The following is a 27,516-nucleotide window of genomic DNA, read 5'->3' as shown; positions in this document are numbered from 1 at the left end:
ATGGAGAATTTCGGCAAGTAATTTGAATATATATAGAGTATCTAGAACTGAAAAATATAAAAACTAAATTTTAAAAACTCACCAAGTGAGTTGAATAGGAAAGAGGTTGAGTATAGTTGAAGAGAGAATTGGAACTGGAATATAGTTCAGCAAGAAACATCCAGACTGAAGCATGAAGGAGCAATGAGGATAGAACATACCAAAAAAGTGTATGAGACATATAGGAAGTGGCAAGAATATCCAGTATACATATAATGAAATCACAGAAAGATAGGAGGAAGAGAATAGAGCTGAAGCAATATCTGAAGCAATTATGACCGAGAAATTTCCAAAAGTGATAGAAGACCTCAAGCCACAGATCCAGGAAGTCCTGTGAATCCCCCTGAAGACAAATACAAAAGAGCTTACACCCCCTCCAAACATGCTATGGTCTGAGGTCTAAAATAGTATTTCGCAAAAATGAAGTAAGGCTCCAACTTTGAATCTCTTCACTATGGAGCCTGTGAGTGAGGAATAGGAGGAAAAAGCAGGAAGCACAGAGCAGGGCTATAGCAAGGCTGTTAATGGGGGGAGATTGGAGAGAATGATGGTAGCCTCGGAGGCTCATTGATCCCGCAAACACTCTTGAAGATCTATCACTCAAGATAACACAGAAAAATGACTAAGAGTTCAACCTCTCTTTTATTAAGAAAAAAAAAAATCCATAGTAATTCCTACTTAGAACTATTTGTATTGGAGGAACAGAAAAGCCAACGCAGTTGGTTTAGACTCTTTATAGGCTTATGTAAGTGAAAACTCTGGCAGCAGCAAGAACTATAGGCTGATTTGCTGTAGTCATTAAAATATCAAAATCCAGGACCTGGTTTCTTTCTGGCTCTCTGCTCTACTGTATATCGTGCTGGCATGATCTTCAGGCTCTACTTGGTGGTACCTCAACTACTCCAGACACTTCTTCAATAACAAAATAGCTATGGCAGCCAAGGTCATCATATCTTCACAGCTCTCTCTCTTTTGGCCAGTTCTTCCCAGAAGGAGAGAATTTTACAAGTTGAGAAACTGTAGCAGATGTCTCCTCTAGTCTCAGAGACTTAGATTAGATTGAGTTTTATGTCTACCTTTGAACCAAGACTGTGATTAGGATACCATGACTATCTTCAACTAATCAGAGACCAAGGGATCCCTGGGTGGCACAGCGGTTTAGCACCTGCCTTTGGCCCAGGGCGGGATCCTGGAGACCCGGGATCGAGACCCACGTTGGACTCCCGGTGACTGGAGCCTGCTTCTCCCTCTGCCTGTGTCTCTGCCTCTCTCTCTCTCTGTGTGACTATCATAAATGAATTAAAAAAAAAAATCAGAGACCAAGCTTGGAATTGGAACTGGAGGATCATTCTTCCCAAACCACAGCACTAGGATGGAGGAGGAGTGGTCCCCACAAAGCAAAATATAGTTGCTATTGTTAGAGGGAGCTAATGAAGAGAACAATCACCATAGAAAAATGAATGATGGAAGCAAACAAAACAAAACAAAACACAATTCCACTCACATGAATGGCCCATGAGGCTCTTCAGTTCTGTGAATACTTAACCCACTTTTCTTCCCTTTTCATCTGGCTTCAGCTGGTCTTTTCTCTCAGCTATTTCCTGAATGCACCAAACACTCCTCCCTCCCTTATGACCTTTGCGTTTATGATAACTTTTTCCTGAGATGCTCCTTCTGCAGACATTTGCGTGTCTTTCTCCCTTGTTTCTCAGGTCTTTGATTTAATGTCACTTGGAGAGGCTTTTGGTGAATCCCTTTCCTAAAATAGCAACTGCCAAGACTTCCAACCGCCCCCCCCCCCCCCCAATAATTGGCCTTAGCTGCGTTTCTAGCACTTATGGCTACTTGATGTCATTTTACAGATCTGTTTGCCCTCACCACTGGAATGTGCACTCCCTGGGATGATTCTGTCTTGTTCGTCATGGTATCACAGTTAGCATTTAATGGATGTTTGTTGAACGAGTGAATGGATTAGAATCCCAGCCCTAACCCTACCTCGGTTGTCTTAAGCAAGAAACTGAACCTGGTATTGCCTCCGTCCCCTCATTTGTAAAATGGAGATAATTTCTACCTCACAGGGTTATTCTTCAGAGTAAATAAGAAAACCTGTGAGAGATGTCTGGCATATGTAGATATTTAAAGTATATTTATTTGTGTTTCCTTCTCGTAAAAGTTTCATTCACTAGGTCCAATGAAGCCAGAAGTCTTTATTTAAATCTGTTGTTTTCTCCTGTGGCTTCACTTTAGAATTACCTAGGGAATTCCTTAGCCTGTCCCGAGCTGGGTTCTCACCCCCGGAGATTCTAATTTAATTGGTCTGGTGTGCCGCCCAAGCACTGGTAATTTTTAAAGCTCCCCAGGTGGGAGCATGTTAGCTGGCAGCCCTGAAGACCACTGATTTCAAGTCATTAGTGCGGGGGGGATGGGAGCACTGGCTGCGTGACTATCAGAATTCACTGGAAGTCCTGTAAAACCTGGCCCTTCCAACACCTGGAAACCTCTAGAAGCCAGCTTGGCTTATTTCCTCCCGTACAAATCATCAACTGGCAGACTAGACAGATGGTTATTATTTATCTTTCCTGCTGTGTTAGAAAGAAAAAAAATCCACCCAGCCTCGGGTTTCTCAAACCATTTTTACACGTGCAAACCATTACCTTTTTATATGCTCATAGGTATTAGAAAGGAGAAAGGGGAGCTTAAGAGAGACCGGGGAGACTAGTATGTATTTTCTCCTAATGGAACTTTGAGAGGTGCAGACACCAGAGAGAAACTGGCCTGGGGCAAAGACTAGGTTCTAGATCTTATGCTAAAAGGGACAATGTACATGAGCAGTGCTCAGAAAAATACCTGGCACATAATAATTAATGTTGAAGATCCTATAATAATCTTTGTTGAAGATCATATAATAAGGTTAACACAATAACAGATGATCATCCCTTGCACTGAGCATCTTCCCTGTATTAAGTATTTTCTGTGAGTAACTTTTTTTTAATCTCCACAATCTTCCTGCAAACTGCTGGTATCATTCCCTTTTCACAACTGATGAAATTAGGATCTAAAAGCTTGCAGCTGGTAAAGGGAAGAATCAGGATTAGCATTCAGATCTGAATAAACCAAAGATTATTTTATATGCTAAATACTGTTTCTAGAATCCTTTTAAATCTCAAACTTGATAATTCAGAGTAACTGGAATCTTTTTTCACCTACAGTAACCAGAAAGCTTTTCTTTCACATACTGGGTGAAATAAACAGGTGCCAGGGGTGATGATGGGTTCCCGTGACAAATTTTCAGCAATTAAAACAGATCTGCCCTGAAGGGGCTGCCTCAACTGGCTATCATGATTCTAATTAAGCATCTATTAAGTTTTGCTCTATACAGCATCTGGGTTAAGGATCAGATGATAAAGAAATGTGAAGAAAAATTTCTCCTGTAGGGCCTGAAAAGGAATTGGGATAAATAGAACTATATATGCAGCAGCTTTAATTTCTAAACCCCAAATCACCCATTCACATGGTCATTCACTTAATCTATAAAGTATGTACTGAGTACTTATTCTAATGCTGGGTGCTGGGGCTTCAGATATTTTTAAGTCACATTGTCTTCACCAAGAAACTGAGGGAGAGGATTCATAACAATTCATAGGTGTAATATTCAAAGTGCAACAAAAGGCTTTTTAATCCGATATATAAGTTGACTTACATGAACCTCCTTACATAGATGGCACTCTTAGTTAACAGTTATTGAGCATTTGCTATGTTCTAGGTATTTGCTTTATTTTCTAGCCCCTTTAATCCTCACGATTATCTATGGGCGGCATTAGCCACCTTTTACAGAAGTGGACACTGAGTGAGACACAGAGAGGACCAGTAACCTGCCCAAGGTGATGCAGCTCATAGAGAAAGGAGCTAGGACTCAAACCCAGGGCATCTGGCTGCAGAGCCTCCACTCTCCACCATTAGGTTACACTGCCACTCTCCACCCTTTTAAAAAAACGTATTGATTGAACCATCATTGCTGAAAGTAGTGAGTCACAACTCAGAAACAGTGTGCATTTGTTTTGGCAGACTTGAATTACGCGCTAAATATGGGAGCTGAAGCTCCCAGAAATCTGTACTGGATGGCCATTGCATGGATTTGTAAAATAAATGAGTAAGGCACCAGAGGTGCTAATGATGAATGAATGATACCCATAATAAGCCTAAGAGGACCTGAGCAGAAAGTCTGCGTGTCTTTTTCCTGGATCCTAAGGAAATGTCTTCTATGCATGAAGGCAGCAGCCTGAGCAAGTAGCACCCAGACAGTAGACTCCCCTGGGTTCAGGATAACCTGTGAACACGGAAAGAACCAAGGAAGGAGGAAGACAAAGCTTTTACCTGATCCTTCAGGCACACACCTGGATGGAGAGAGAGGCAAATGTTCCCACTTCTCTGTAAAGAGGCAAAGCTATGGAAAGAGGCCCCTTGCCACACTCCACACTGTGAAAGCCCTCCGGATTCAAGGCGGTTCTATAGGCTGTTGTCTCTGCTTATCTGGAACAGTCTGGTGTAGGAGGCACCACCAGTATCACTTCTACCTGGAAACTCCTATTCATCACTCAGGCCCCCAGTTTAAGTGTCACTTCCTCCAGGAAGCCTTCTCTGATCGTCCAGCACTCCCACCCCCATCTCAAAATAAGTGTAAAGATTTTCACATTTCCCTTGGCTGTGCTTATGGTAGTTTGTAACCAAATACTCAATTTGAGGAGTGATTTAGCATCTACTTCCCCTTTGTGAGCTCCATCAAGGCAGTACCAGGACTGTTTTTCTCTACCAGTGTGTCCCTATCACCGAACACAGGGCCAACCATGTTAACAGAGCCTCAACATTCTCTTTGCCTGAGTGTATACGAGTATGTGCTAAAATGAAGAGACCAAACTAAACCCTTCCATTTTTTTCTTTCCTGCCCAGGGAAGCATGTAAAGAAAACCTCTGGCACCGCAGTGCCGGCTGAAGTTCCTGAGATGTCTCCAGGCAAAACAGAACATATGGTATGCACCTGGCTATATGGGGCTGGAGGAAGGGCTTCACCCATCCTTCGCCTTCTATTCTCTCATGCTGGGTGAGGGCCTCCCTTCCGGGTTTTTGATTTCCACCCAACACCTTGATGTCAGGCTAGTCTGACTTTGAGACTCTGCTCCAACAGAGAAGGGAGGCAGAACTCTTGGGAGTGCGTAGGTTGGTTCCTGTCCCCGCTGATACAGAAGCAGAAATCTCTCAACACGCAGTGATGGACCTGCTGTCTGCCCCAAGACACTGGACTTGTAGCGTGTATACAGGTGTCCTTCCAAAGTCTGTGACCAATCCACCAACTGCTGTCAAAATAAAAGATGGTTATAAGACCTATTTTAACATCTTAAGTCCAGCTTCCAGAAACTGAGGGTGACCTTTTCCCCAGACATCACATTTTAAAATGTAATGGGCTCTTTGATTTAAAAAAAAAAAAAAATCTGGCAAGCAGTTAAAATCCGTTTTAATATTCCCAGCACTTAGCCAAAAGAAGATGCAGATAGAATTGAAAAACAGCCTGAGTTTTTCTGTTGTTGTTGTTTTTTAAATGCCCGGATTAGAACAAAATTCATCTTAAAATGACGGGAGGCCTCTTCATGCACTTCACACTTCGAAATATTTTAGAAAATAGTATCCATTTTGGCAAGCCTCTTGCCATGCAAGAAACAACAGCAAATGCTTTTCTCCTTGAGTGTTAAGTCTGTTGTGAACAAGATTATAAAAAATATACTTTGCTCTTTTATTTTGCCTCTTGTTTGAGGATTTTACTGCATCTCTACAATAATTGATTCTTCTCACATTTCTCTATAAGCAGCATTCATTGCCCCACTTTAGAGAGAGAAATTGAAGCAGAAGTTTGGTAAGACACATTTCCTCTTTTCCCAGAGAAAATCATTTATTCATTCCCATATTCATTCAGTAAACATGTCTTCAAAACCAACCTGTGCCGGTCACTAACCAGACCTTGAAGGTTTACAAATGACCACCTCATAGGCCCAGTCTCTAGACCCCTGGTAGAGAAGAGAGATGCTGTAACAGTTACAATATCCTCTAATAAGTGCTGCGATGGATAAAAGGGCTGCAAAGAATCACCCGTCACCCACCCTGGGGCTTTGGGGAAGGCTGCCCACAAGAAGTGAAATATGAATTGGGTCTTGAAGGATGAGTAGAAGCCCAACCAATCAAGGCATGAGTGATAAGAAGGGCTCTCACAACAGAGGGAATAGCATGTATAAAGCATAAAGGCATTATACAGCTTCATTTTATGAGGCTGGAAAAAATGAGAGAAAAAGGGTGCATACATAGAATTTGAAAGAAGAAAAAGAACAAAAACTTGAATGATCTTATGTGCCAGGTAAGGAATTTGGACTTTACCCTGTTACATCTACAGCGGGACTAAAACAATATAGGGTGTGTCACCTACTTACTTAGTTGAGCCTAATTCAGGTCTATACAAATCCTCCCTTTCCCTGCCTTTAGTGATCAAAGAGAATGTTAAACTATCTGAAGGAATACAAAGTTATTTAAAATCAGCTTCTCAGATCCAAGGACCTCTTTTAAATTCTCTAAAGTCATCCACCAAACTCTATGCAAGTGTGCATTTAGCTGGGTAGATTATCTAAAGTATTCATCAGATTTCTAAAGGGGTCCAAATCTCTAAAAAGTATAATAATCCTATTTATTTACTTTATGAAAACTTTATCTGTTTCTCAAGATTGATTTTATCAATGTGGAATTCTTTTATATTAATCTCTTGCAATTTACCGGTTGCTGGTCACCCATATGGTTGCAATTTCATATCGCATTCTATTCTTTGAAACAAAACAGTTCTTTACAATTCCCAGAAGCAGCTCAATCCGTGTTTGTTAACAAACTCAAAACTTGGTGTCTTATTGCAATTTCCATTCTTTAGAGCTATGGGATTTTTCACAACTCATGTGAGAAGTTTGAGACAAAGGTACAAAACTGGAGAAATTCAGGTATTTGAAAATTGGAGGAACCACAGAGATACAGAAGTTAGAGGCATAATTCTAAGGCAAATTAGTTAAGATTATTTGCATTGTGGTGAACAGAGCCAACTCTACCAATTTAATATAATGGAAGGATAGACAAGCATATTACACTAAGGTCAGAACCATAACAACACACTAAAGTCAGGGACTTGAACAACATCATGACTTCCTGTGTCTTTTCTCTCTGCTGTCAGCTTCACATCCTCTATCTATGTATCTTCCTGTGTATGTGTCTATCTTTCTTGGAAGACCATCTTTTTCTCATTTTCAATACACAGAGTGGAAAACCTGCTAGAATTCCTACATCTCACACAGAATGGCCTCTATTTTTCTTTCTTTGTCTGTCTCTATTTCTCACAAATAGTTCCAAAACCACTGGACAGTGTGTTTATTGGCCCATTTTGCATTAGGTGGCCAGTCCTGCATCATGTCCTTAGATACATGGTGGTTTTCTCCACAGTCATGTAGATAGGGAGGATGGGCAATGTCTGGAAAAGTGGGGCTGGGCAGATCAAACAGCTGATGTCCACTCTCTCTCTTAATGGTAGGTGATAGAATGTCTTACATGGCACAGTAAGGACTCATTTGTCCACTTGTTCTAAAACCACCTCTATTCTGTACTGGACATGGAGTTAGAATACCAAAAGGGACTAGACATAAGCTCTACACTCACCTTCTAGTTTTGTGTCTACCATTGACTGTATGAGCTTAGTAAGTCACTTCCACTCCCTGGGTCGCAGCTTCCTCTGTTAAATGTGTAGAATGGACAGACCACAGAGGTGCTTTATGGTTTAGTAGAATGGGCCCAGGAGCCTAAGATAATATCAGTATTGTTTCAATCACTTTCTGTCAAGAATCTCACACTCATGATGCAGAGGTTTCCCACAAAGAAATTATAAGCATTGCCTGAAGCCTATCTCTTGTGTATCCCACTAGTATAAAACAGAGTAGAATATCATAAAAATTCTCAGTTACAAAAACCTTTGTTTTGTGTAAGTCAGAAATGTAAACTGAATAAAGGCATGATTCCACCCTTCTCTTAACAACAACAACCAAAAAAAAAAACCAACTCAACATAGTTTATATCCAGCAAGAATTGGCAGATATGGTCCTATGGCACAGAGGATTTGAAACACATCCTCTAGCTTTACAAAGCCAGACCTTGCAATAAACCTTGCTAGCTGTGTGGCCTCATCTTTGGCCAAGAGACTGGAAGAGTTCTTTGTGGTGAATGTATTGCCAGTGCAATGCTTGTGTTGTTTTGGTAGAAAACTCCAGAAGAGAAGCTGCCATCAGAACACCGTCCTGCTGAGATTTCAGCCCCAGATGATCCCCTACAAGCCCTGAAGGTCAGGCCAGTCTCACAGCCTTTTGTGAGTCCAATGATGATGAAGAAAGAGTCTGAAGAACAGGAGATGTGGATCAACAGGTTCAGGAAGCTGGAGAATGCCCTCTACCTGTGTGATCTGAGTAATACAGGTGAAGTGAGCCGCTGAGAGCTGATATGCTTTCTATTTTTGTTCAAGTCTGGAAGTAGACACCTCTTCTTTCACTTCTTATCAAAGACAATTTGTATATAATCCATGTGCACTGATACTGGGAACGCAACTGGAAAATACAAAGATAAATCAGACTGAGACATGAATCCCCCACCAGATTACTCACAGTCCTTCGTGTCTGACCCTCCTCCATTCAACTCCTGGAGTCTAACACACAGTCCAATCTTGCAACTCCCAGCTGAAATCTTCAGTGCACCCCCTGACAGGCTGAATTCCAAACTCCTTAGCAAGGCAAAAGCTGGTTCTGTCCACCTTACAAGTCCTTTCTCCTTCAACTGGTATTCTCTCAGTGTATCCTATCCTGTCATAATGAATAACTTGCCCTCCTCAAACATGCCATGCTTTCTCCAGTGGCTGCTCCTTTACTCAACCTATGCCCTCCATCTAAGCTGTCTGCCTCTCCTCTTCCTACCCCACCCACCCCCCTGGGCCAACTCTCCATCTAGTCCACCTGGCTATCTCATGCCTAAACATATTTTGTGTTAGAACTCAGGCTCTACTCCCCTGAGACACCCAAGATTTCCCCAGACAGATCTAGGCTAACTTTTATCTGGCCTCTTGGAGTTCTTTAACAACCATTATCATAGTTGATATAAATATTTTTTATTTGGGGACTTAAACAATCTCACCAGTAGACTCTATTCTGTTTTTTGCCCTTGCACCTTGCACAATTCTGTTCAAATTTTTTTTGAAGGAACAAAGAAAGGAATGAATGTAAATACATAAATAAATCCAAGATGGAAGGTAATAAGTACCATTACAGTGTGCTATGTGGGCATTCAGAGAAAGGAGTATTCCTTCCTAGTGAGATCAGGAACGGTGATATCAGTGTGAAATTAACCATTAAGGATAAAGTGTGCTTTACATGCAAAGGAATAAAATAGACCTTTCTGGCAAAGGTACACATTAGCCAAGTAAAGTGTTATGTGTGAAGTTCAGGGCAAGAAGTTTGGACTGGAAAGAATATAAGGGCTATTAAGAAGAATGTGAAATGATAAAGGTAGAAATATAAGATTCCAGATCTTAGATGCCAGACCGAGGAATTTGGATTTAGTTCAAAAAGAGTGAGTAGCACTGAGAGTTTCTAGGCAGGGTGGCGGTATGATGAAGTTGTATTTCAGAAAGATCATAGATGGCTGTCTACAGATTGAAGGAGAAACTGAAAGTAAGGAAAGGAGAAAGGACTTGCAATGTCCAAGTGAAAACAAAGTCCAGGACAAGGTCAGAAACCTGGGGAAGAGGGAGCAGATACAAATGCACATGGACTGAAATGGTGGTATTTAATGACATTCTGTAGTTATAGTGAGTTAGTGTATTATACGTGAAGCCTAAAAGCATGGAACCCATGGAAATGGAAAGTAGAATGGTAATTGCTGGGAAAAAATGGGAGACATTGGTCAAAGAGCAAAATTTTCAGTTAGAAGATGCATGAGTTCCAAGAATTTAACGTACAGCATGATGACTTCAGTTAACAATACTGTATTGTATACTTGAAAGTTGCTAGGACAGTAGAGTTTTAAATGCTCTCACCACCAAAACTATAACCACAACAAAATGGTAACTATGTGTGATAAAGAATATGTTAACTAACCTTATTGTGTTAAACATTTCCCAATATATACATGTATCAAATCATCACAGTATACACCTTAAACTTATATAATGGTATATGTCAATTATATCTCAACAACAACAAAAAAAATAGTGGATATATAGCACACTCTAGAAGTAATCATGTAACAGTAGCAATGCCTGTGTTTTCATTCTCTGTGTGTTTTTGTTTTTTTGTTTTAAATTTCCAAAGCACTTAAGTGTAGACAATATAAAGAACTCACAATACCCAAGGAATACCCTTGGGTACTACTACACAATACCCAAGGAATTCCAATAATCATACCAAAGAGAGGGGGAGGTGAAAATTTTAAATGAAAAATTCATATAGCTGAATTAGAAAATAACTTATTAAACATGTGTTATAAACCCAGCACTGTGTCAGAGGCTGGACCAGAGGGAAACCCAGAAAGAATGAGACATGATCTTTGGACTAAAGGACCTTTAGGTAAGACACCAAGACAGATAGTAATGCCAAAAACCAAACATTTTCAAGGACAACATAAAGTATAATAATTGAATACATAAAGAAGAGTTAAAGAGTCCAAAAGAAAGAGAAGAAAAATGAACAGCAGCTTATCTAATGTGACCTAAGTGTTCAGAGAGGGCTCCATGGAAGAGAGAGTTTAAGTGAGGCTTCGGGAGAGGTTGGGGTTTACTTTGGATAGTTGGGGAGTGCGTTCTGAGTTGAAACCATCTTCTGCAAAGCTTAGAAGGTTCATGTTGGATTAGATAGTGAAGGTGAGATCCTACTGCAAATCCTGAGTGCTAGGATGAGGCTTAATCCTCTACCCAGTGTTCACCGAAGGTTTGATCAGAGGAGAACACAATAAAAGTGGAGACAGATAATTTAGGGAAGATACTGGAGAAAAAGTGATCAAAAAGTTACTGAAATAGTAATAATGAGGACAGGGTAAATGGGTGTTGGGCATTAAGGAGGGCATGTGATGTGATGGGCATTGGGTGTTATATGCAACTGATGAATCACTGAACTCTACATCTGACATTAATGATGTTGTATATGTATAAGTCTAGGTATTCTTACCTAAGAGTGGTGATGGGGTTACAAACAAAAACAAAAAACATCAGGTGAAGAAGGAAGACATTTCTAAAGAAACAAATGCTGAGTTGCAGTGATGGATGATGGATCATAAACTTAGTTGCTAAGAGACTCCCCAAAGACCAGGACCTTTCTCATACTTTTGAACTGTTCTGAGGAAAAACAGAGTTTTGTTGACTTTGGAGACAGATTCCGGCAGATTTGAAATGCCTCTCTCATGGCCTCTTCACTATTTATGCCTGTTTTCTCTGTTTCTATGAAATTCATTAGTTCCTCATCAGCCAGGGAATGTGTCAGCCTGATCTGGGAACATCTATAACTATCTTTAATGAGGGAAGAGGATTAACTGAGGTCATTTAGTTGGTTTATTACCCACAGTATTTAGCTGACCACCACAGCCTCATTTGAGACACTGAGCAGATGATACCTACTTTGCCTATTGATGAATCAGTGTTCTTTATTATGTGCAAGGAAATATGTAGGCCAGGGTGTTCTTCATTCAGGGTGAAGACAGACCATCCATCATCAAATTAGTGTTTCTGGGAACCTACTCTGTGCTTATGTTCTAACAGGGGTTGTCAAGAAAATATCCTTGAGGAGAAAGAATAAGAAATGACTGTGAATAACTGGTTGTGTTTTCTAAAGAAAGAAGGGCGGTTGGGATAAATGTTTGGGTGAATGGTAGATTTGGAATCTTCCCAATGAACTGAAGGCTAGATAGAAAATGTTTTCCAGTTCAAGGAGGCAGAATGCAATGACAGCCCTCAAGGACATTCTTTGCATGGGTCTGGACTTTGCACACAGTGAATCACTAACTCCTCACATCAACCACATGCTGAAGGGATTAGTGTCCTTATTTACGGAGGAAAAAGCCAAGCTCAAAGTGGTAAAAGACGGGCCAGTGGGAAGTAGAGCCATAATTCAAACCGAGTTGTACTGGACTTCCCACTACACTAAACTCCCATGACATACTAGAAAGAACATGAGGTTTTGCTTCTTGTTTTGTCAGTTGTTTATTTGTTTGGTTTTACCAGAAGACTTAGATTCGAGTCCAGACTTTACTAATTGCTAAGCCCTGAAAGTCAGTTGTTTATATTCTCTGAGCCTATTTCCTCATCATAAACTAAGACTGATAATAATAAAACATACCTCCCTGCTTTGAGAAAGGATCACATGAGATTTGAGAGTTCTTTGCAAACTGTAGAGTGAAGTGGATGTTAAAGAGGCTCTTCTTATTCCTTTCATTTTGGTTGTGATGGGACAAGAATAGCCTCCCAACACTAAGATGGATTGTAAAGGTTATTTTATGCAGCTGTCCTGGGCAGCCCCTAATGACAGTAAATTAGATAGATACAAATTTCAGTCAATGGACTTTTGTTTGACACAAGGAATCCTCTAACAGTGGCATAGCTTAGAAGATAGTAGAAAATGTCCCTTATGCCCACCAGTGGTGATTCCTGCATATATTTTCTACTACTACTTTTAATTTTTAATTAAAATACAAACTAAATTTTATATATTAAAAAAATATTCTTATTAAGACATATTCTTATTTATTTGGAATAATACTGGTGCTATACCTATTCTCATCCTATAATAATGCTTGCTTTAATGAGTGCTTAATAGTTCTGGGCACTGTGCTAAGCTTTCATTATTTTAATGATTTTGATACAGTTTAATTATCCCTATTTTAAAGTTGAGGAAACTGAGTCTCAGAAAGTTAAAGTACTTACCCCAGTCAGACACTTACTCCAAAGCCTATGACTTCTATTTCCAGAGGCAGACTATGAGGCAATGTCTTGAGAGATCCAACCTAGACCAGATCAAGAGAATCCACCCGATGTAGAGAACTGCGAAGATGCAATTGGCCAACCCAAAGAAAGATATTTCTGCAGAAGAAAGGATCAACACTCTAATAGAAGAGAGAGACAATAAACAAGCCTACATAGAACAGAAAAGAAACAAATGGGGATGGAATGGGGTGGGATGGGATAGAACTAAATAGAACTGAATATAATAAATCACATCAGGACCCAAAATGTTTGTAGCCCACTGTTAAGAACACCCATCACAGAGAGGTCCAGAGGGGAGCATCATACTCAACAGTACTTGCTCATTGAAATATAAATACTTGGCAGCTTAAACAGAGATAACAAGTGTCTAGTAGACCCAACCTCAAATGGACTGGTTGTGGTGTTTACAAAATGACTAGAGGACTGCATCTGACCTCTTTGAAAAAGAATTTCACAATCATTATTATAGCCTCCATGAGTACAGGAAAGTAGAAGAACAACATGCAAGGGATGTATCTTTAATCCCTACAAAAGATATTGAAAAGCTTTTCTGGACACCTGGGGTTGTAGATCTCCACAATTCAAGGAACATCTTTAGGAAACAATCTGAGCCTTCCTTGCAACAATCTCTTTCCCCTTACTCTATGATGTAGTGTCATGGTTAAATGCATGGATTCAAGCAATCTTGGGCAAGTGGCTTACCATTTCTGTGCCTCAGTTTATCCCTCTGTAAAATGGGTGGTTGTGAGCATTCAGTGAATTACTATTGGTAAAATGTTCGTGGGAATGCCTGAAACGTAGTAAATGTTACTTACATAAGTCTCAGTTACTATTGCTGTACTCTAGCTAATTTTCTGCATATCTTACTGTCCCAACTGGTTGGGGATCTTCCTGAGGTAAAAAGTTCCTTCCCTAAATCCTCTATATTCCTAAGTATATAGTATCTGACATATACCAGCTCACAATTAGGGGCTTATGAATGAGTTGTTCCTCTTTGCTGATGTCATGCTCTACACTTAAGCAAGCAGGAGGGAGTCACAGTAAATACATTTTCAGAGATGCATAAAAATGAGCTGTTTGAATCCTGCATGTTTGGAACATGTTTGGCTACTTCAGTAAGATAAAAATAAACCAGAAAAGTAAGAAATTGAGTTTAGCAGACACCCTACCTGTTTTAAAAATTGGCCGGTAAAGTTTTATGGCCACAAAGAACAAGCTTAAATTGCTTTAAGAAGCTGAAAGTGTCAAAAAATTAGCATTTTGTTTTTTACTCAGAAGTCATTCAAGCTAATATAGATTTCTTTTCTCTTTTTTGCTTTCTCCATCCTGTTTTCAAAACTTCCCACCCACCTGACCAAATTGCAGGGGTCCTGGAGAAAGAACGGGCCAGACGTCTCATTCACAACTACAATCTCATTTACAACCTGTCCCTGAGCCCTCAGAAAATCGACCAAGCCTTGCGGAGATTCCGTGTGGGAGAAAATATGCTCTTGGAACCAGCACTTCAGTACTTAAAGGAGCTATGATAACAAGCCCATATTGTGAGAACAGATGTTTCCTTTATCTTCCTTTTTACCCAGACACGTGTTCCTCCCCGTCCTGAGTGTAGTGGTAGAGGCACTGTCAGAGTTGAGGCCGATACAGCACTGGAGATGCTTTGGACTTGGACTTCTTTTCTGGCTATGATGCTCCCCCATAAGCAGCCCAGACTGACCCTGGAAAACCAGGTTTCCCCTCCTGAGGTGGCAAGAACTCAATTTCTTAAAGTCCTCTTCTATTCTCATAAAGCTCCTTATTATCATTACATGATTTCCCCCCTATATTGCTGATAAAACTTTATTTTTTGCAAACCCTGCAATTCCAAATAGTAAAAAAAAAAAAAAAAAAAAAAAAAAAAAAAAAAAGCTAAATATTCTTATCAACTCCCAAAAATGCCTGTCACATAGGAGACCTAGATACATCATTTTTAGATAAGTAAACTAGCCTTTCCTCTAGTCACTATTCTAGGTAGGATTTTCACATTATAAAAGATAAAATTATTGGCAATATATTAATACTAAGGTAAGGGTAGGAGCAGAATTCTCCTAGCAAGTTTTCTGAACAAGTGAGATATTTTCTCTAGTACAAAGCAAGATGATGTTACACTATCCCCAGGGATTATCTTCTTCCCAAAGTATCAGTTTTTAAATAAGTGACACCTGGGACAAAGGATTCTGGAAATAGGCAACATCTTCTTTGCTCTCTCTGGCAGAAAAATCAAGCAAAACTTTCCACAAGTTCCCACAGTTCTATCCAACTTGCACCTCCCACAGAACACGCACATCACACCACACAGGTAGCATGAGCTCACTGAAGGAATACTGACCCAGGACTTCAGAGACAAATGTGTTCCCAGAACCATCATTAATGTTGAGTGACCTGGATTCTGGTTTTCAGACAGAACAAAGGAGTTAGGTCAAGGGGAAAAGTAAAAAGATCTCTGAGCATCTCTTTTTATCTATTTTATGTAGAGGGGTGTCTCATAAAATCTCATAAACAAAGCCCTAAGAACAAAATAATTTTGATTCACTAACATCAATGATCTCTAAAGGCTTCAAGTATGACCTGCTTTAGTTTTCACAATCCTTGAGTAACCCAGAAAAAAATGCCTCTTGAGGCCCACTGACCATCTCTCTAACATTCTAGAACCCTTGGCCCTGCTAGCTGCTTTTGAGGTCAGAGAAGTAAGCAAATAAACATGGCTTTCTCAAGCTACCAAAATGTCAAATGAGGGAAATTAGAATATTAGATCAGACAAATCAGTATACGTTGGGCAACTAACTTGTGCTGGGAACTGGACATATTTTGCTTCATCCAATTCTGATGACTCACTGTGGTGGGTTTTACCATATTGAGTAAATACTGTACTCAACAGTACTCAATACTGTTGAGGAAAGAGACTCAAAGAAGTAAAGGGTAGAAAAGCAAAGGGCTGTGCCTGTTGATAACTGGCCAGAGGGTTAGAGCCTTCTGAAGAACACTGGTCACATACCTAAGAATACCCTGTCCACCCTACATCTCTGTGGGGAAGTGGACTGGAAAGAGGATTGGATGATGGGAGGTCCTAAACATGAAGCCAGGGTTATCAGACTCATTTGTGTGGTCCTGGAGGGTGTAACCCTACCTTACCCAATTCTTTGTGTGCAATATCTAGATTAGCTCCTGATGGATAGCCTCAGCACCTACCAACTCACACAGCTGGAGGTGACTCCACTGACCCAGAATGCAGCATGAAAGGTGTCCCAGAGCTATGTGACCACAAGTCATGCACACCCTGTACTTAGGGCTGGCTGGCTAAATGCTTCTGGAAGTGGGGTAGCCATGGCCATATGTGGATCCACAGTCATCCCACCACCACTACCCGTTCTTAAACAGAAAGCAGAAGAAGAAAAGGCTTTAAAACCCACCCAAATCCAGCTCTGGCACTTAGTAGGTAATAGCCTTGGCAAGTGTTCAATCTCTCTGAGCTTCAGTAACATAAACACTGTTTCACAGGAGTGTTATAAACACCAAGAGTCATGCCATTTGGACGGTTCTTACACATGGTAGAGATGGACCTTTCTTATGCCCCCTTCTCTTAGCTGCTGAGCATCAAGATGCTTGAACAATGGTCTGCGTGAAATGACACAGGGACATAAGGCTACCCCTATAGCAAAAACAAATTTTGAGATATATCTGTCTTCTAGGACCAAAGAACAATTGTTCTTGAATCATCTCCTGTCTGGAATTGTCCACTACTTTACCCCCAAGGGGTTTGTGTATGTATGTGTGTGTGCATGCATTTGCAAGACTTCCACCTTACAAAAGTAAATACTCGTTCAATTTTCTCTGAGTAAACATTAAAAGAAACAAAATTCAACTTAAGTCATAGAGAAAAGCGAAGATATCAAGGTGACAGTGTGACAGCAGATGTTAAATGAGGCCTTGAGGCAAACAAACCATTGGACATAAACAGGAAAATGCTATGAGGTCATTATGCTCTAGAATACTGGTTTGACCTCTATCCTAGGACTTCTCCATGATTTGTTTTTATGGAAAATCTATTACCTTTCTCTCTTTCTCTCTTCCCCCCCTCAGATGTTAGTGTTATTTTGTATACTCTCAGTGACTGTCACTGTGAGCTTCTAACACTTGGGTAGAGAAGTCTGGTGTCTGCGGTCTTGACCAGTTTTCTCTAGCAGAACCTTTCTATACTGGTGTCTGTGTGCGGTGGACTGTTCAAACTCCAGAATGCCCTGGACTGACTCAGGGTCAACTGTGTCTGCCCCAACTGTCTGAAAGCCTCAGCCTCTAAAGATGGATCACTGAAGACATGACAGAGGCTGAATCTCACCAGCTGGGCAGCCTCCTTCCCAGATGTATGACCCTGGGCAGTTCACTCCCTATCTCCCGGAGTCATTCATATTAAAGGAGATAATGGTACAAATTGCCCAGCACTATACCTGTCACATAGACATGCTCCAGAGGGGACACTGGCCTCCTATTTTACTCTTATACAGTATCTCCATTTACTCCATTCAGTAACCTAAATCATCAAATCCCTTTTCCAAGTACAGACCCCTTCCAAGCCAACAGGTGGCTCAAGGATCATGTAGTCCTCGAGGGCAGGGACCATGCCCTCCACATTCTCATTCTTCATTCTCTCACCTGCTCTGACTCCTCCCAGTAACCCAATTAGGCTAGTTTCACTACGAAGCCCATTGTACAGATGAGAAACTGAGGCCCAGGGTGGTAAAAGTACTCGCCTAAGGGCTAACAGCTAGGGAATGACTGAGTCAGGATTAGAACCCAGTGCACAACTTTAAGTCCAACAGTGGCTTGCAGGTCAGAGCAAATAACCTGCAAAATTCTCTGTAGCATGAGTGGTCTGTTACCCAAGCAAGTCTGGAGGTCATTCCCAAAAAGGCCTGAGGTCTTACCCAGCTTTGTCCCCAGCTCACAGCCCAAATTCACTCCCAAGTGAGCACCTGGAAAATATCTGTAGAATGGAGCCCCTACATGAAACTTGTGAAGGCCGGTGGCCTTCTGCCCTCTTGCAGCTCTCAGGGCTAGGCTACATCCCTGCCTTGCGGGGGACTGAAATGAAAGGTGTTTTCAGGACTCTTGGCATTGTGTGTTTGCACAAGCAGAGAAACAACTGTATAGATCAGGCAATCCAAAGAGTTTGCTAAGTGCTCCCTGACTCTTCAGAGGAATTTCCCAAGATCATTAAGAGAAACAATACAGGGTTTGATATTCTAATTGGGATCAGCAACTGGACAGCTTTGGAGCTGGCCAGAGAACTGTGGAGTTCTGCAAACAAATGCTGGCCTTTCTTCTCTTTCTCTCCTTGCCCCTCCTCATTAGAGCCTTTCAGCTACAGTTCCAAGGCTCCTTAGCAACAAAGGCGGGGTTTCCCAGGGCTGGGGTGCCTCAGGAATGCCAGCCATTCCTCTCATTAGCATTCAGGGCTCTTCATCTGCCTGCACAGTTAGCTTCAGGACCACGCAAAAGGCAGTGGCTTGGGGGAGGCCCAGCATTTAACATGGCTTCTTGGGAAATGGGAAGCCTCCAAAAAAAAGTTTCCAAACAAAAGGCATCAATATTATTTGTGGAGCCATCAGACTGCCTGGAGCACAATATGGCTCTGGCTCAGCCACATGCTCTCTCCCCAGGTTCTGTGTGAAGGCCTGATAGGGACTTCCCAGACACATCATGGGCTTGGATGCCAACACACTGGAAGGTGTCCCTCCTTCTCCCCTCTCTGCTGTCCAGTCTCAGACTCAGTTTATCCAGACTGGACAATGGGTAGAACTCTAACTGGCAGTGGGAGTGCCCAGAGGAGGGGAGTTGACAGAGGGTAAATGGTCAGATGATAGGACAATCACAAACAGATGGTGCCACTAGGAATGGATTCCAGACAAATTCACAAGCAGATTGAGCTCTGACAAAGACTTAGCTGGTGGAGAACAGTCAGTGACTTGCACCAAGCCTTTGCTCAAAACACATATCCTGCTCTCCCATACAGACTTCAACAATTCCATTAGGGGGCCCTTACCAGGGTTCTGTTTCACTGGAATTCCAAAATACTGATCAATAGGCCAATCCCTGGGAGATTCCAATCAGCAAAACCATTTTTCAACATACTTGTGTTGTCTCTAAGCAGTTTCCTTCGGACTCACTATGTTTGAACACCTCCAGGGATGTGGACCTCACTACTTAACATCTCTAAGACAGTTCCTTCTCCAGACAGCTCCAATTTGTTCTTCTAAAATTGGTCTCTGTTTTAACCTCCTTTCTACCCTCCCTTGAGGCCAAAGAGGATGTAAAGTTTGATCAATCATGACAACAACAACCGCCCTTCTAGAGTTAAGAACAACAGCAACAACAAAAACCAACAACAACAACAACAAAAAAAAAAAAAAAAAAAGGAAAGAAAACTTTGTTTTCTTCCACCACTGACTCCCATTGGGGAGATAGATAGCTTGGGAAGGGTCCTTTACTGTATAAAAGTTTCCATAATCCATATGCTGACCTACACTCTCTATTTTTACTTTCCTATGTATGTACCTCTGAATAAACAGCCCATCCCAAATAAGCCATCTCAACCTCAGAATACCCCCACCCACTGGCCTTGGTTAGCAACACTTCTGACTCCTTACTCAACCATGTATTCAGCAGGTGACAAAGAGAGCAAAGAAACAAAAAGGCAGGTAGGAAAGGCAGTCTATCTCCCATTGGGTCCATGGATGGAGTGAGGAATGGGGAAAATGATAGGTAGATGGATTTTGATTCAGCCAGAGAAAAGACATGCTAGTGATCAGAACTGATAAATAATAAAGTGGGCTGCTCCCTAAGAGCAGTAGCTTTCTGTCCTCAGAAGCCCTTGAGATGGATGGAAATCTGTCAGTGTTGGGAAAGATGGTTCCTTCCAAGTATAGGATAACATGAATGACAGAAGCCTCAGGTTATGAAGCCTCTGAAAGGTTGCCAGGTCTTGGTCACCTTTTACAATGGCAGAGAAGGAGAGAGAAGGTACCACTATCCCCAGATTGGCTTAGTCTCCTCTGGTCTTTTGTTACCATCATTACACTTGTAATTAAATCAATATTTCCCCTAGCTGACCTGCACGCAGTCCAGGAGGCCTAGTCTAATTGGACCCCTGCTATTTCTCAGGAAGACCCCAAACAAAGACCTATGCACAATGGGAGCTTCCAGAGCCTGAGTTCCAATCTACACTCTGCCTTTGGAAGACACATTTGGGGCTCATTATTTCCCCCACTTCCTGAAGGAGTTGATTTCAGCTGTAATATCCTATGCAGTATCTAGGGCATATTTTCAGGAAAACCCTCTATCCTGGGGGAGGGGGAAATACAGGAGTGAGCCAGGAGTGGAGTAAAATGCAAGAACAACGGTGAGCATTTTGCAGATGAGCATCCTGAGACTGAGAAATTCTGTGGCTTTGCTAAAGGTGCAGGAGGTGCTAGAGACAGAGATGAGAACTTGCCTTCCCTCACACAGCTCTTAGGGGCCATTCCTCGCCAGTCCTGCCAGTCCCCCTCCATCCTGGCTTATTTTCCAGCTGCCCGCAGTAGGTTGGCAGAGTGCAAGAACTGTGTTCCCCCACACTGCTACGCCTTGGGATTTGTGTCCTGCTGCCTCATGCCAAGGTTCCTTGAACCCAAGAGAAGGGTAAAGGAGCTCTCAGTATTGAACCCATGCTGTGGGCCAGGTACTATAATTTCTCCTAATACCCATGATGGCCTTTAGAGATGGGAATTATTTTTACTTTATGAATGAAGAGCTGAACCTCAGAGGCTCAGCAAAAGAGCAGTAGAGACATGATTTAACACAGACCTTCCCAGCTCCAAATCCTGTGATAACTCCCACCCTGGGCTGCCTAGGAGGGCAGAAATGGCCTGGGTGCTACTTCCTTCTGGGGCTTCTAATAATCCTGGGTTTTTTGTGTCTTGGGAGGGAAACGAGGAATTCAGGCCTGTACTGTTGTCTCTTTTTTATTTAACAAGTATTTGCTGAGCACCTACTATGGTCAGGTCTCAATAAACAGTTTGAATGGATTTCCCAAAATATTTCTAGACTTCGCAGAAAATTCCCTTGCCCAAATAACACTGGCTTACTTGGACTACCTTCTTTCTAACTGACCCCTGTCTAGATTGATCTGTTGGTAGTTTCTCCCCCTGGCTCTTAATGGGTCAGAAAATGTATGTCTAGATGTGCCTGGGTGGCTCAGTCGGATAAGTGTCTGCCTTCAGCTCAGGTCATGATTCCAGCATGGTGCTGGGATCAAGCCCCACATCAGGCTCCCTGCTCAGTAGGGAGCATGCTTGTCCCTCTCTGTCTGCCCTTCACCCCCTGCTCATGCTCTCTCTCAAATAAATAAATAAAATATTTTTTTAAAAAAAGGAAATGCATGTCTACTCCCATTTATTCCCCCCCCCCCCGCCCCCCACTTAATCCTTCTCACTCTGAGAACATCACTCAGCCAACACCATGGTTTCCCTCAGCCCTCTCTGGGATCCTGATGAGGCATTAATGACTTATTCCTATATGGATAACTTTGTTATTTGTTGGTCTGAGGCCATTATGAAAACACAGATATACCACATAGATACTTTAGCAGGAAGCATCTGTCATTCTATCCATCTATCCACTTATTCATTCATCGGTTCAACAAAAACCAACACCCCACTGTGCTTAGAGCTGTGCAGGGTACTAGGCATATGGAGATGAATGAGATAGAACTCATAGTCTGTTAGCAAAAGCAGACACTAAAGCTACTGAATACAACAGAGTAGAAGTGCTATGTGAGAGAAAAGCCAGGAGTACTGAGGCACAGCGGAGGGGCACATGGCTCAGTCCAGTGATAGCAGCATGGCTGTTGTCAAGTAAGCTTTCTAGAGCATTTATGACTGAGCCAAGTCCTGGCAAAGGAGAAGCAACTGGCCAAATAGGGATGGGTGGGGAGTGTTTGGGTTATAGGACTGAGCATTCCAAGTAGGCAAAAGACCGTGAACAAAACCCTGAGACATGAATCTGCCCTCTGTTCTGGGAACTGGGAACTATGGTTACATACACTGCAAGCATGATGCTCCAGGTGAGAGTGGAGGAGGCAAAGCTGAAGAAAGCAGAATCAGGTCTTGGAGGCCCTTGATGCCCAGCCAAGACTCCGTACGAAGCACAGAGGGCTGTGGTATGGTCAGGTGAATATTTCAATTGCTCAGGGGCCATTTGGGGGGAAAGTTCTAAGATGCAAGAATAGAGACAGGAACACCTCTTACACACAATTGTATGACTTGGGTAAGTCACTTAATATCACTGAATTTAAGGTTCTTCATCTATAAAACAGTAGACTTTAGACTTAAAGTACTTATTTTGCAGGATCATTATAGAGGCTAGATATAATGCATGGAAAACATACAGTGTCTAACACCAAACAGGTCTCATAAAATGATAGCTATGTATTTTATAATATTCACATTCTATAATAACCTGATCACAGAGACAAAGGACCTTGCAATAAGAACAGCCTTTCTTAGGAAGGGCATGAAGGATAATGCCATCAGCAGAACAGCTTCAAGGGAGTCATTGACACTGACGCACACACAAGTAAATAATTTATGTGTTTGAACCATTTTTTGAAGGCCCCATTATTATTCCTACTCCCTGCCTCACAGTGACGCTGGTAGTCACAGTGCATTAGTTAATTTCATGGCCCTGTTGTGAATCTTACAATATTTCATCCTCCTAATTCAAAATATTCATTCCAAGTGGTTCCAACTTCACAAATAAATAATTCCTGTTGGAAAATGGACTTTTTCCATCTGCCCAGACCATTTTCCATCTGTTCCTACAAGCTCATGGTAGGACGGTGCTGGGTCTTGAAGCCCCGTTGATTAGTCCTGATTTAAGAAGGAATGGTTTTCTCCCAGATGGATTGTGCATTAGTGATAAAGATTAGTTTCTACTGTTATTTGTTACTGTTAGGAGACAGTTTTAGAGATATGGAAGTGGATCAAAAAATACATGCTAGATAAAAGGAAGGAGAGAAAAGTCACATTGACTTCACTCCCACCATGCACTTGATCTTGTAGGCACCACGTGTAATTTGACCATCGCAACAATTCAACAGGTAAATGTGATTATGTCCATCTGACACATGAGGGAACTAAGGGTCAAAGGGGCTTTAAAAGGTGCCTGAAACCACATAATTTGTAAATAAGGGAGTGAGGACTGAGTCTAAAACTCAGGCTCTTTCCATAATACCAGATTCAGGAGAGCATTGTGCTTTTTGAATGGAAAGTATATTGACCAAAGAACTATGCTGTTGTTTCTTTTGGTACCATGTTATATTATAATAGGAGAGTATCCAATGAAGGAAAGGTAATCCATTTTTAGGTCCTTGCAATGACATGGAGCTGGACAGAGGAAGAGAGTCATTTACGGATATGGTCAGAATACAGTCCTATCGTAGCACCTGGAACAGTGAACTATGAATTTGAAAACTTGGACTCGTATTTTGGACTCCCAGCTTACTTAATAGCAAGGAAAAACCACTTAGTTTCCTGAGCCTTAGTCTCCTCAGCTGGAAAGTGAATCTACTCTATGTTGCCTCTTCATTGACCCTCACAGGGTAGGGAAAGGCGCATCAATAAGGAGTATGTAAGATTATATAGAAGGGAGTACAATTTGCCAATGATAAAGTTCTATGCACATATTAGATGACATTTTCATTTCTGTGCTTGCTTGCCACAAAATGTTTGCCTGCAACAAGACAAGGAGCTTGTGTCAGTGTATAAATCTATGCGATCCTTCCTTCATTTAGAAAGTCTGGCTACCAAAAAATACTAGTTGAACTAAATGGTGTGCTTAGTGATGCAGATGATTTACTTCAACACAGATTGAAGCAAACAGTCTATTGGCTGACACCAGACTGTGGCCCACACATTGAGTCTTGCCATCTAGACTACCTCCAGGAAAGCAGATGGTGTAAGCACTGGAGTAGACAGTCTCAACTCACTACTAATGAGTTTTATATGACCTTGATCAAGTTATTTAATCTCTCTGTACCTCAGTTTCCTCTTCTATAGAAGAGGGTTAACAGTACCAAATGCATAGGGAGGCTGTGAAGATGAAAAGAGATCATGACTGCATGTGTGACTGTGTTGTAAAACAAGGCGTGGGTCATAGTAGCCAATGAAAAAGTGTTATTCATCATCATCATCATCAACAACAACAACCCAAAGCATCTGTCCTCCTGGTCTACCATGATGTGTACATTCCCACCATTAGGGGTTATATCTTGGTTATGGGACAACCAACTCGACTCAAGTAGGTTATAGTGCTACAGAGAGAGGCCAGGGATGCTGCTACAAGACACACGACACCCCCCACAACGAGGTATAATCCAACTCAGAACATCAAAATAGTGCCAAGGTGAAGAATCTTGCATTAGAGTCATTCCTTTGGGTTGAGGTCTCCTGCCACCATATGAAGATTTAATAATACACTCAAGGCTTTACAGAAACTTGTGGTTTCATAGACTGTCAGCCCCAAAAGAGACTTTTGACCCTAGAGTCACCATTATGTGATCCAAATAACTGTTTTACTGAAAGTAAACCTTGGAGGTACAAGGACTTCCCTTCTCCCTCTCTCACATAGTGATGGAAACGATATTTTTGTTTCTTCTTTCAGTCTTGTCTCCTGCAAACACACTGCTCCAGACTGATTAGAGAAACCCAAGGTCAAAGTCACCAGGCTACCAACTGAGAGAGCTAAAATTACACCCCATATTTCCAGATCCAGTGGCTGAGAAACTCAAGTAGGGGAGAAGTCAACGTAGTCCAGGGTACCTGCAGCTCAGAGACTAGGCTTCTGCATCTCTTGACCTCTCACCCACAGAGCCCAGCACAGAGGAGGGAGGTAGTAGGAAACAGGGTAGCAGTAAGAAGCAGGGAACTTAGAATTAAGCTCAGAACAGAGTCCTGCTCTCCAAGTCTTCTGTTATTGGCCAATTATAGAGAGTCTAGAATATTAGCACTAAAAGTATCTGTTGAACACTCCAAGCCCAAAGTCCGTAAAGTTCATTCTACCCTATTCTCTCTGACTGTCTCTCTCTTGGCCTGAGATTCTCCACTAATAAAATAACGGTAATAAAATAGTAATACCTTATAGAGCTGTTCGTAAAATCAAATAAAATCAAAAGCGTAAATACGACTTGTTCTTAATGGCTAAGAGTATAGAAAATTATTAGCTGTGTAACCTTGGAAAAGTCACTTAACTTCCTTCTGCCTCAGTTGCCTCATCCCCAAATGGGCTTAGTAACATTATTACTTACCTCATACTGCTGTTGTGAGAATTTAATGAGATAATATACATGAAGTACTTAGAACAGTGCCTGCCTCGTAGCCAATTTTATGCAGTGTTGGCTAATATTGTCACTAACCATCCTTTGCTCTCTGGTTCTTCCTAAGAGCCATCCAAATGCAATTTTCGTAAGTAAATTGTGGAACTCTACGACAGCCAACAAGGAGAGGTCAAGATTCTCCCAGACTCCATGATGGTCGCCTTCTTGCCAAATACGTGTTTCGGGATTAGGAAGCAAAGCTCCCTCTGCTGCTCAGAACCGACACAGCACTATCGTCCCTCCTGACAGCTTCATTAATATTCTTTCCTTTCTGCCCTGCCAATCTTACCTCTTGAAAATGCGCTTCCCTGACTGATGAAATTGCTTCTATGTACTAATATCATCAGTGAGGCATTTTCCTAAGCAGCTGACTCATGACTTTTTTTTTTTTTTTTCTCTTTCAATCAAAAGGAACCATCCTTCTAGGCTCTAGTTAGAATTTGAATAGCTGTCTGTTCTCCAGTTCCCATTAGGAAGCAACGCTCTGGAGCCTCAGTAACTGAAGAGGGCATTCTCCCCACTGGGAAAGAAGCAGTGGAATTGGAGCATTATAACAAATTGTTCCCATCCAGCCATCACTTTGTAATGTGACTATTTTCAAGGTAAACTCATTCGTCTTGTTGAACAGATGGCAAAAAAAAAAAAAAAAATTAAAGTCTTTCTTTGCATTTCTGACTCTCCTCAAAAAAACAAAAACAAAACAAAAAAAAAAAATAGAAAACCAAAAAACCCAAACCTCTCTCTCACATTCAGAGGTGACTAAACAGGCTTTTTATCCAGATGGGTCCTGTGGCCTGAATAAAATGGGACAAGGTGTTCCGATTTCCTCAGGAAGGAGGCTAACACTCACTGAAAATCTACTATGCCAGACATTTTCAACTATTATCTCCTTCAATCTTCACAATAGCCTGGTCAGCTAAAATTTGCTGTGCCCAGTTACAGACGCAGGAACTGAGGCTCTGAGAGGTTCAGGAATGTGGGCCTGACATCATGTGACTGGTACATGCTAGAGCCAAGGATCTGAGCTTTTTCCACCACACCATACTGTCTCCCAAAGACTCAAAATAATTCTGGGAAGATTGTGGCCTACAAGTTGGTGAGATAGCACCAGAAGTGATTGGAGAAGAGGAGCCTTCTATGCATGGTTTGGAGAAAAGTGGTTTCCTTATTCTTCTATTCATAGGTATCTTCTAAAGGACCTGAGGTGGGCCACCCTTCCAAACCTCCCCCAGCAAGCACCCTCACTTATCCTGTAGCTGTTTAGAATAGGAAAAAGCTTCAAAGTGATGGAGTCTACTGAAAAATTCTGCCAAACATTTAAGGAAGAAATAATACCACTTCTATACAAACTCATCCAGAATATAGAAGAGGAGGGAACACTATCCAATTCATTATTTTAGATTACTCAGATACCCAAACCTAAGACATTACAAGCAAAGAAATCTAAGAGACCAGTATCCTTCATGAACATAGACTCAAATCCTGAACAAATTATTAGCAAATGAAGTCCAAGAACACATGAAAAGTGTGATGCCAAATGAGGTCTCCCTTGGGAATGCAAGGCTGGTCTGATAATCAAACACCAATCAATGCAATTCATCGTATCAACAGACTAATGAAGAAAAACCAGATGACTGCCTGGTGTTCTGCAGATGAGAAGCTAAGGCTCAGGATGGAGGAAAAAATTCTTATGTAACAAATCTGGTGCACCACATCTGACAAACTCGGATTCAGAATCCAGCTCTCCAGACCTCAGAATTGTGTGGGCCTATCATCCCATGGTGGGAGCCAGAGAAGTCCTTAAAGTACAGAGAGGCAATAATCCAGAGACTTCATCCGCAGCTCTCACATGGTGCACTGACGTGAGGCAGTCAGAACAAGCTAACTCTAGCCCTACTGTGCTCGGAAGCATCTGAGGTTCGTGCATATACGCACAGAACCAAGAGAGCTCTGG

General features: G+C 41.6%; 1 protein-coding gene and 1 long non-coding RNA gene across 13 annotated transcripts in view; one reads left to right on the top strand and one right to left on the bottom strand.

The window, feature by feature from the left end:
* C3H1orf87 (chromosome 3 C1orf87 homolog) overlaps positions 1-14,988 on the top strand; it is a 78,577-nt gene extending 63,589 nt beyond the window's left edge. For 5 of the 11 annotated variants that reach the window (XM_077892004.1, XM_077892007.1, XM_077892003.1 and 2 more), the window contains 3 exons: positions 4,987-5,066; positions 8,366-8,576; positions 14,486-14,988. In XM_077892004.1, the coding sequence (XP_077748130.1) occupies positions 4,987-5,066; positions 8,366-8,576; positions 14,486-14,646 (452 nt within the window). In that variant the 3' untranslated portion in view covers positions 14,647-14,988. Of the gene's footprint in view, positions 1-4,986; positions 5,067-5,221; positions 5,471-8,365; positions 8,577-10,641; positions 10,716-13,104; positions 14,451-14,485 lie in introns of those variants that run through there. The other 6 variants (XM_077892008.1, XM_077892009.1, XM_077892010.1 and 3 more) reach the window with 6 other exon arrangements.
* On the bottom strand, positions 7,145-25,109 carry LOC144310697 (uncharacterized). 2 transcript variants are annotated; one of them, XR_013376361.1, is made up of 3 exons: positions 25,009-25,109; positions 13,061-13,216; positions 7,145-8,705 (listed from the first exon to the last, which is right to left on the bottom strand). It is a non-coding gene; the product is annotated as an uncharacterized LOC144310697 (long non-coding RNA). The 2 variants fall into 2 exon arrangements; XR_013376362.1 differs by having other exon boundaries at positions 13,061-13,140; positions 25,009-25,107.
* Positions 25,110-27,516: the final 2,407 nt, after the last annotated feature.

The sequence above is a fragment of the Canis aureus genome, chromosome 3, assembly GCF_053574225.1.
Source record: "Canis aureus isolate CA01 chromosome 3, VMU_Caureus_v.1.0, whole genome shotgun sequence".
NCBI classification, from domain to species: domain Eukaryota; kingdom Metazoa; phylum Chordata; class Mammalia; order Carnivora; family Canidae; genus Canis; species Canis aureus.
This window is presented reverse-complemented; position numbering and strand designations above follow the sequence as displayed.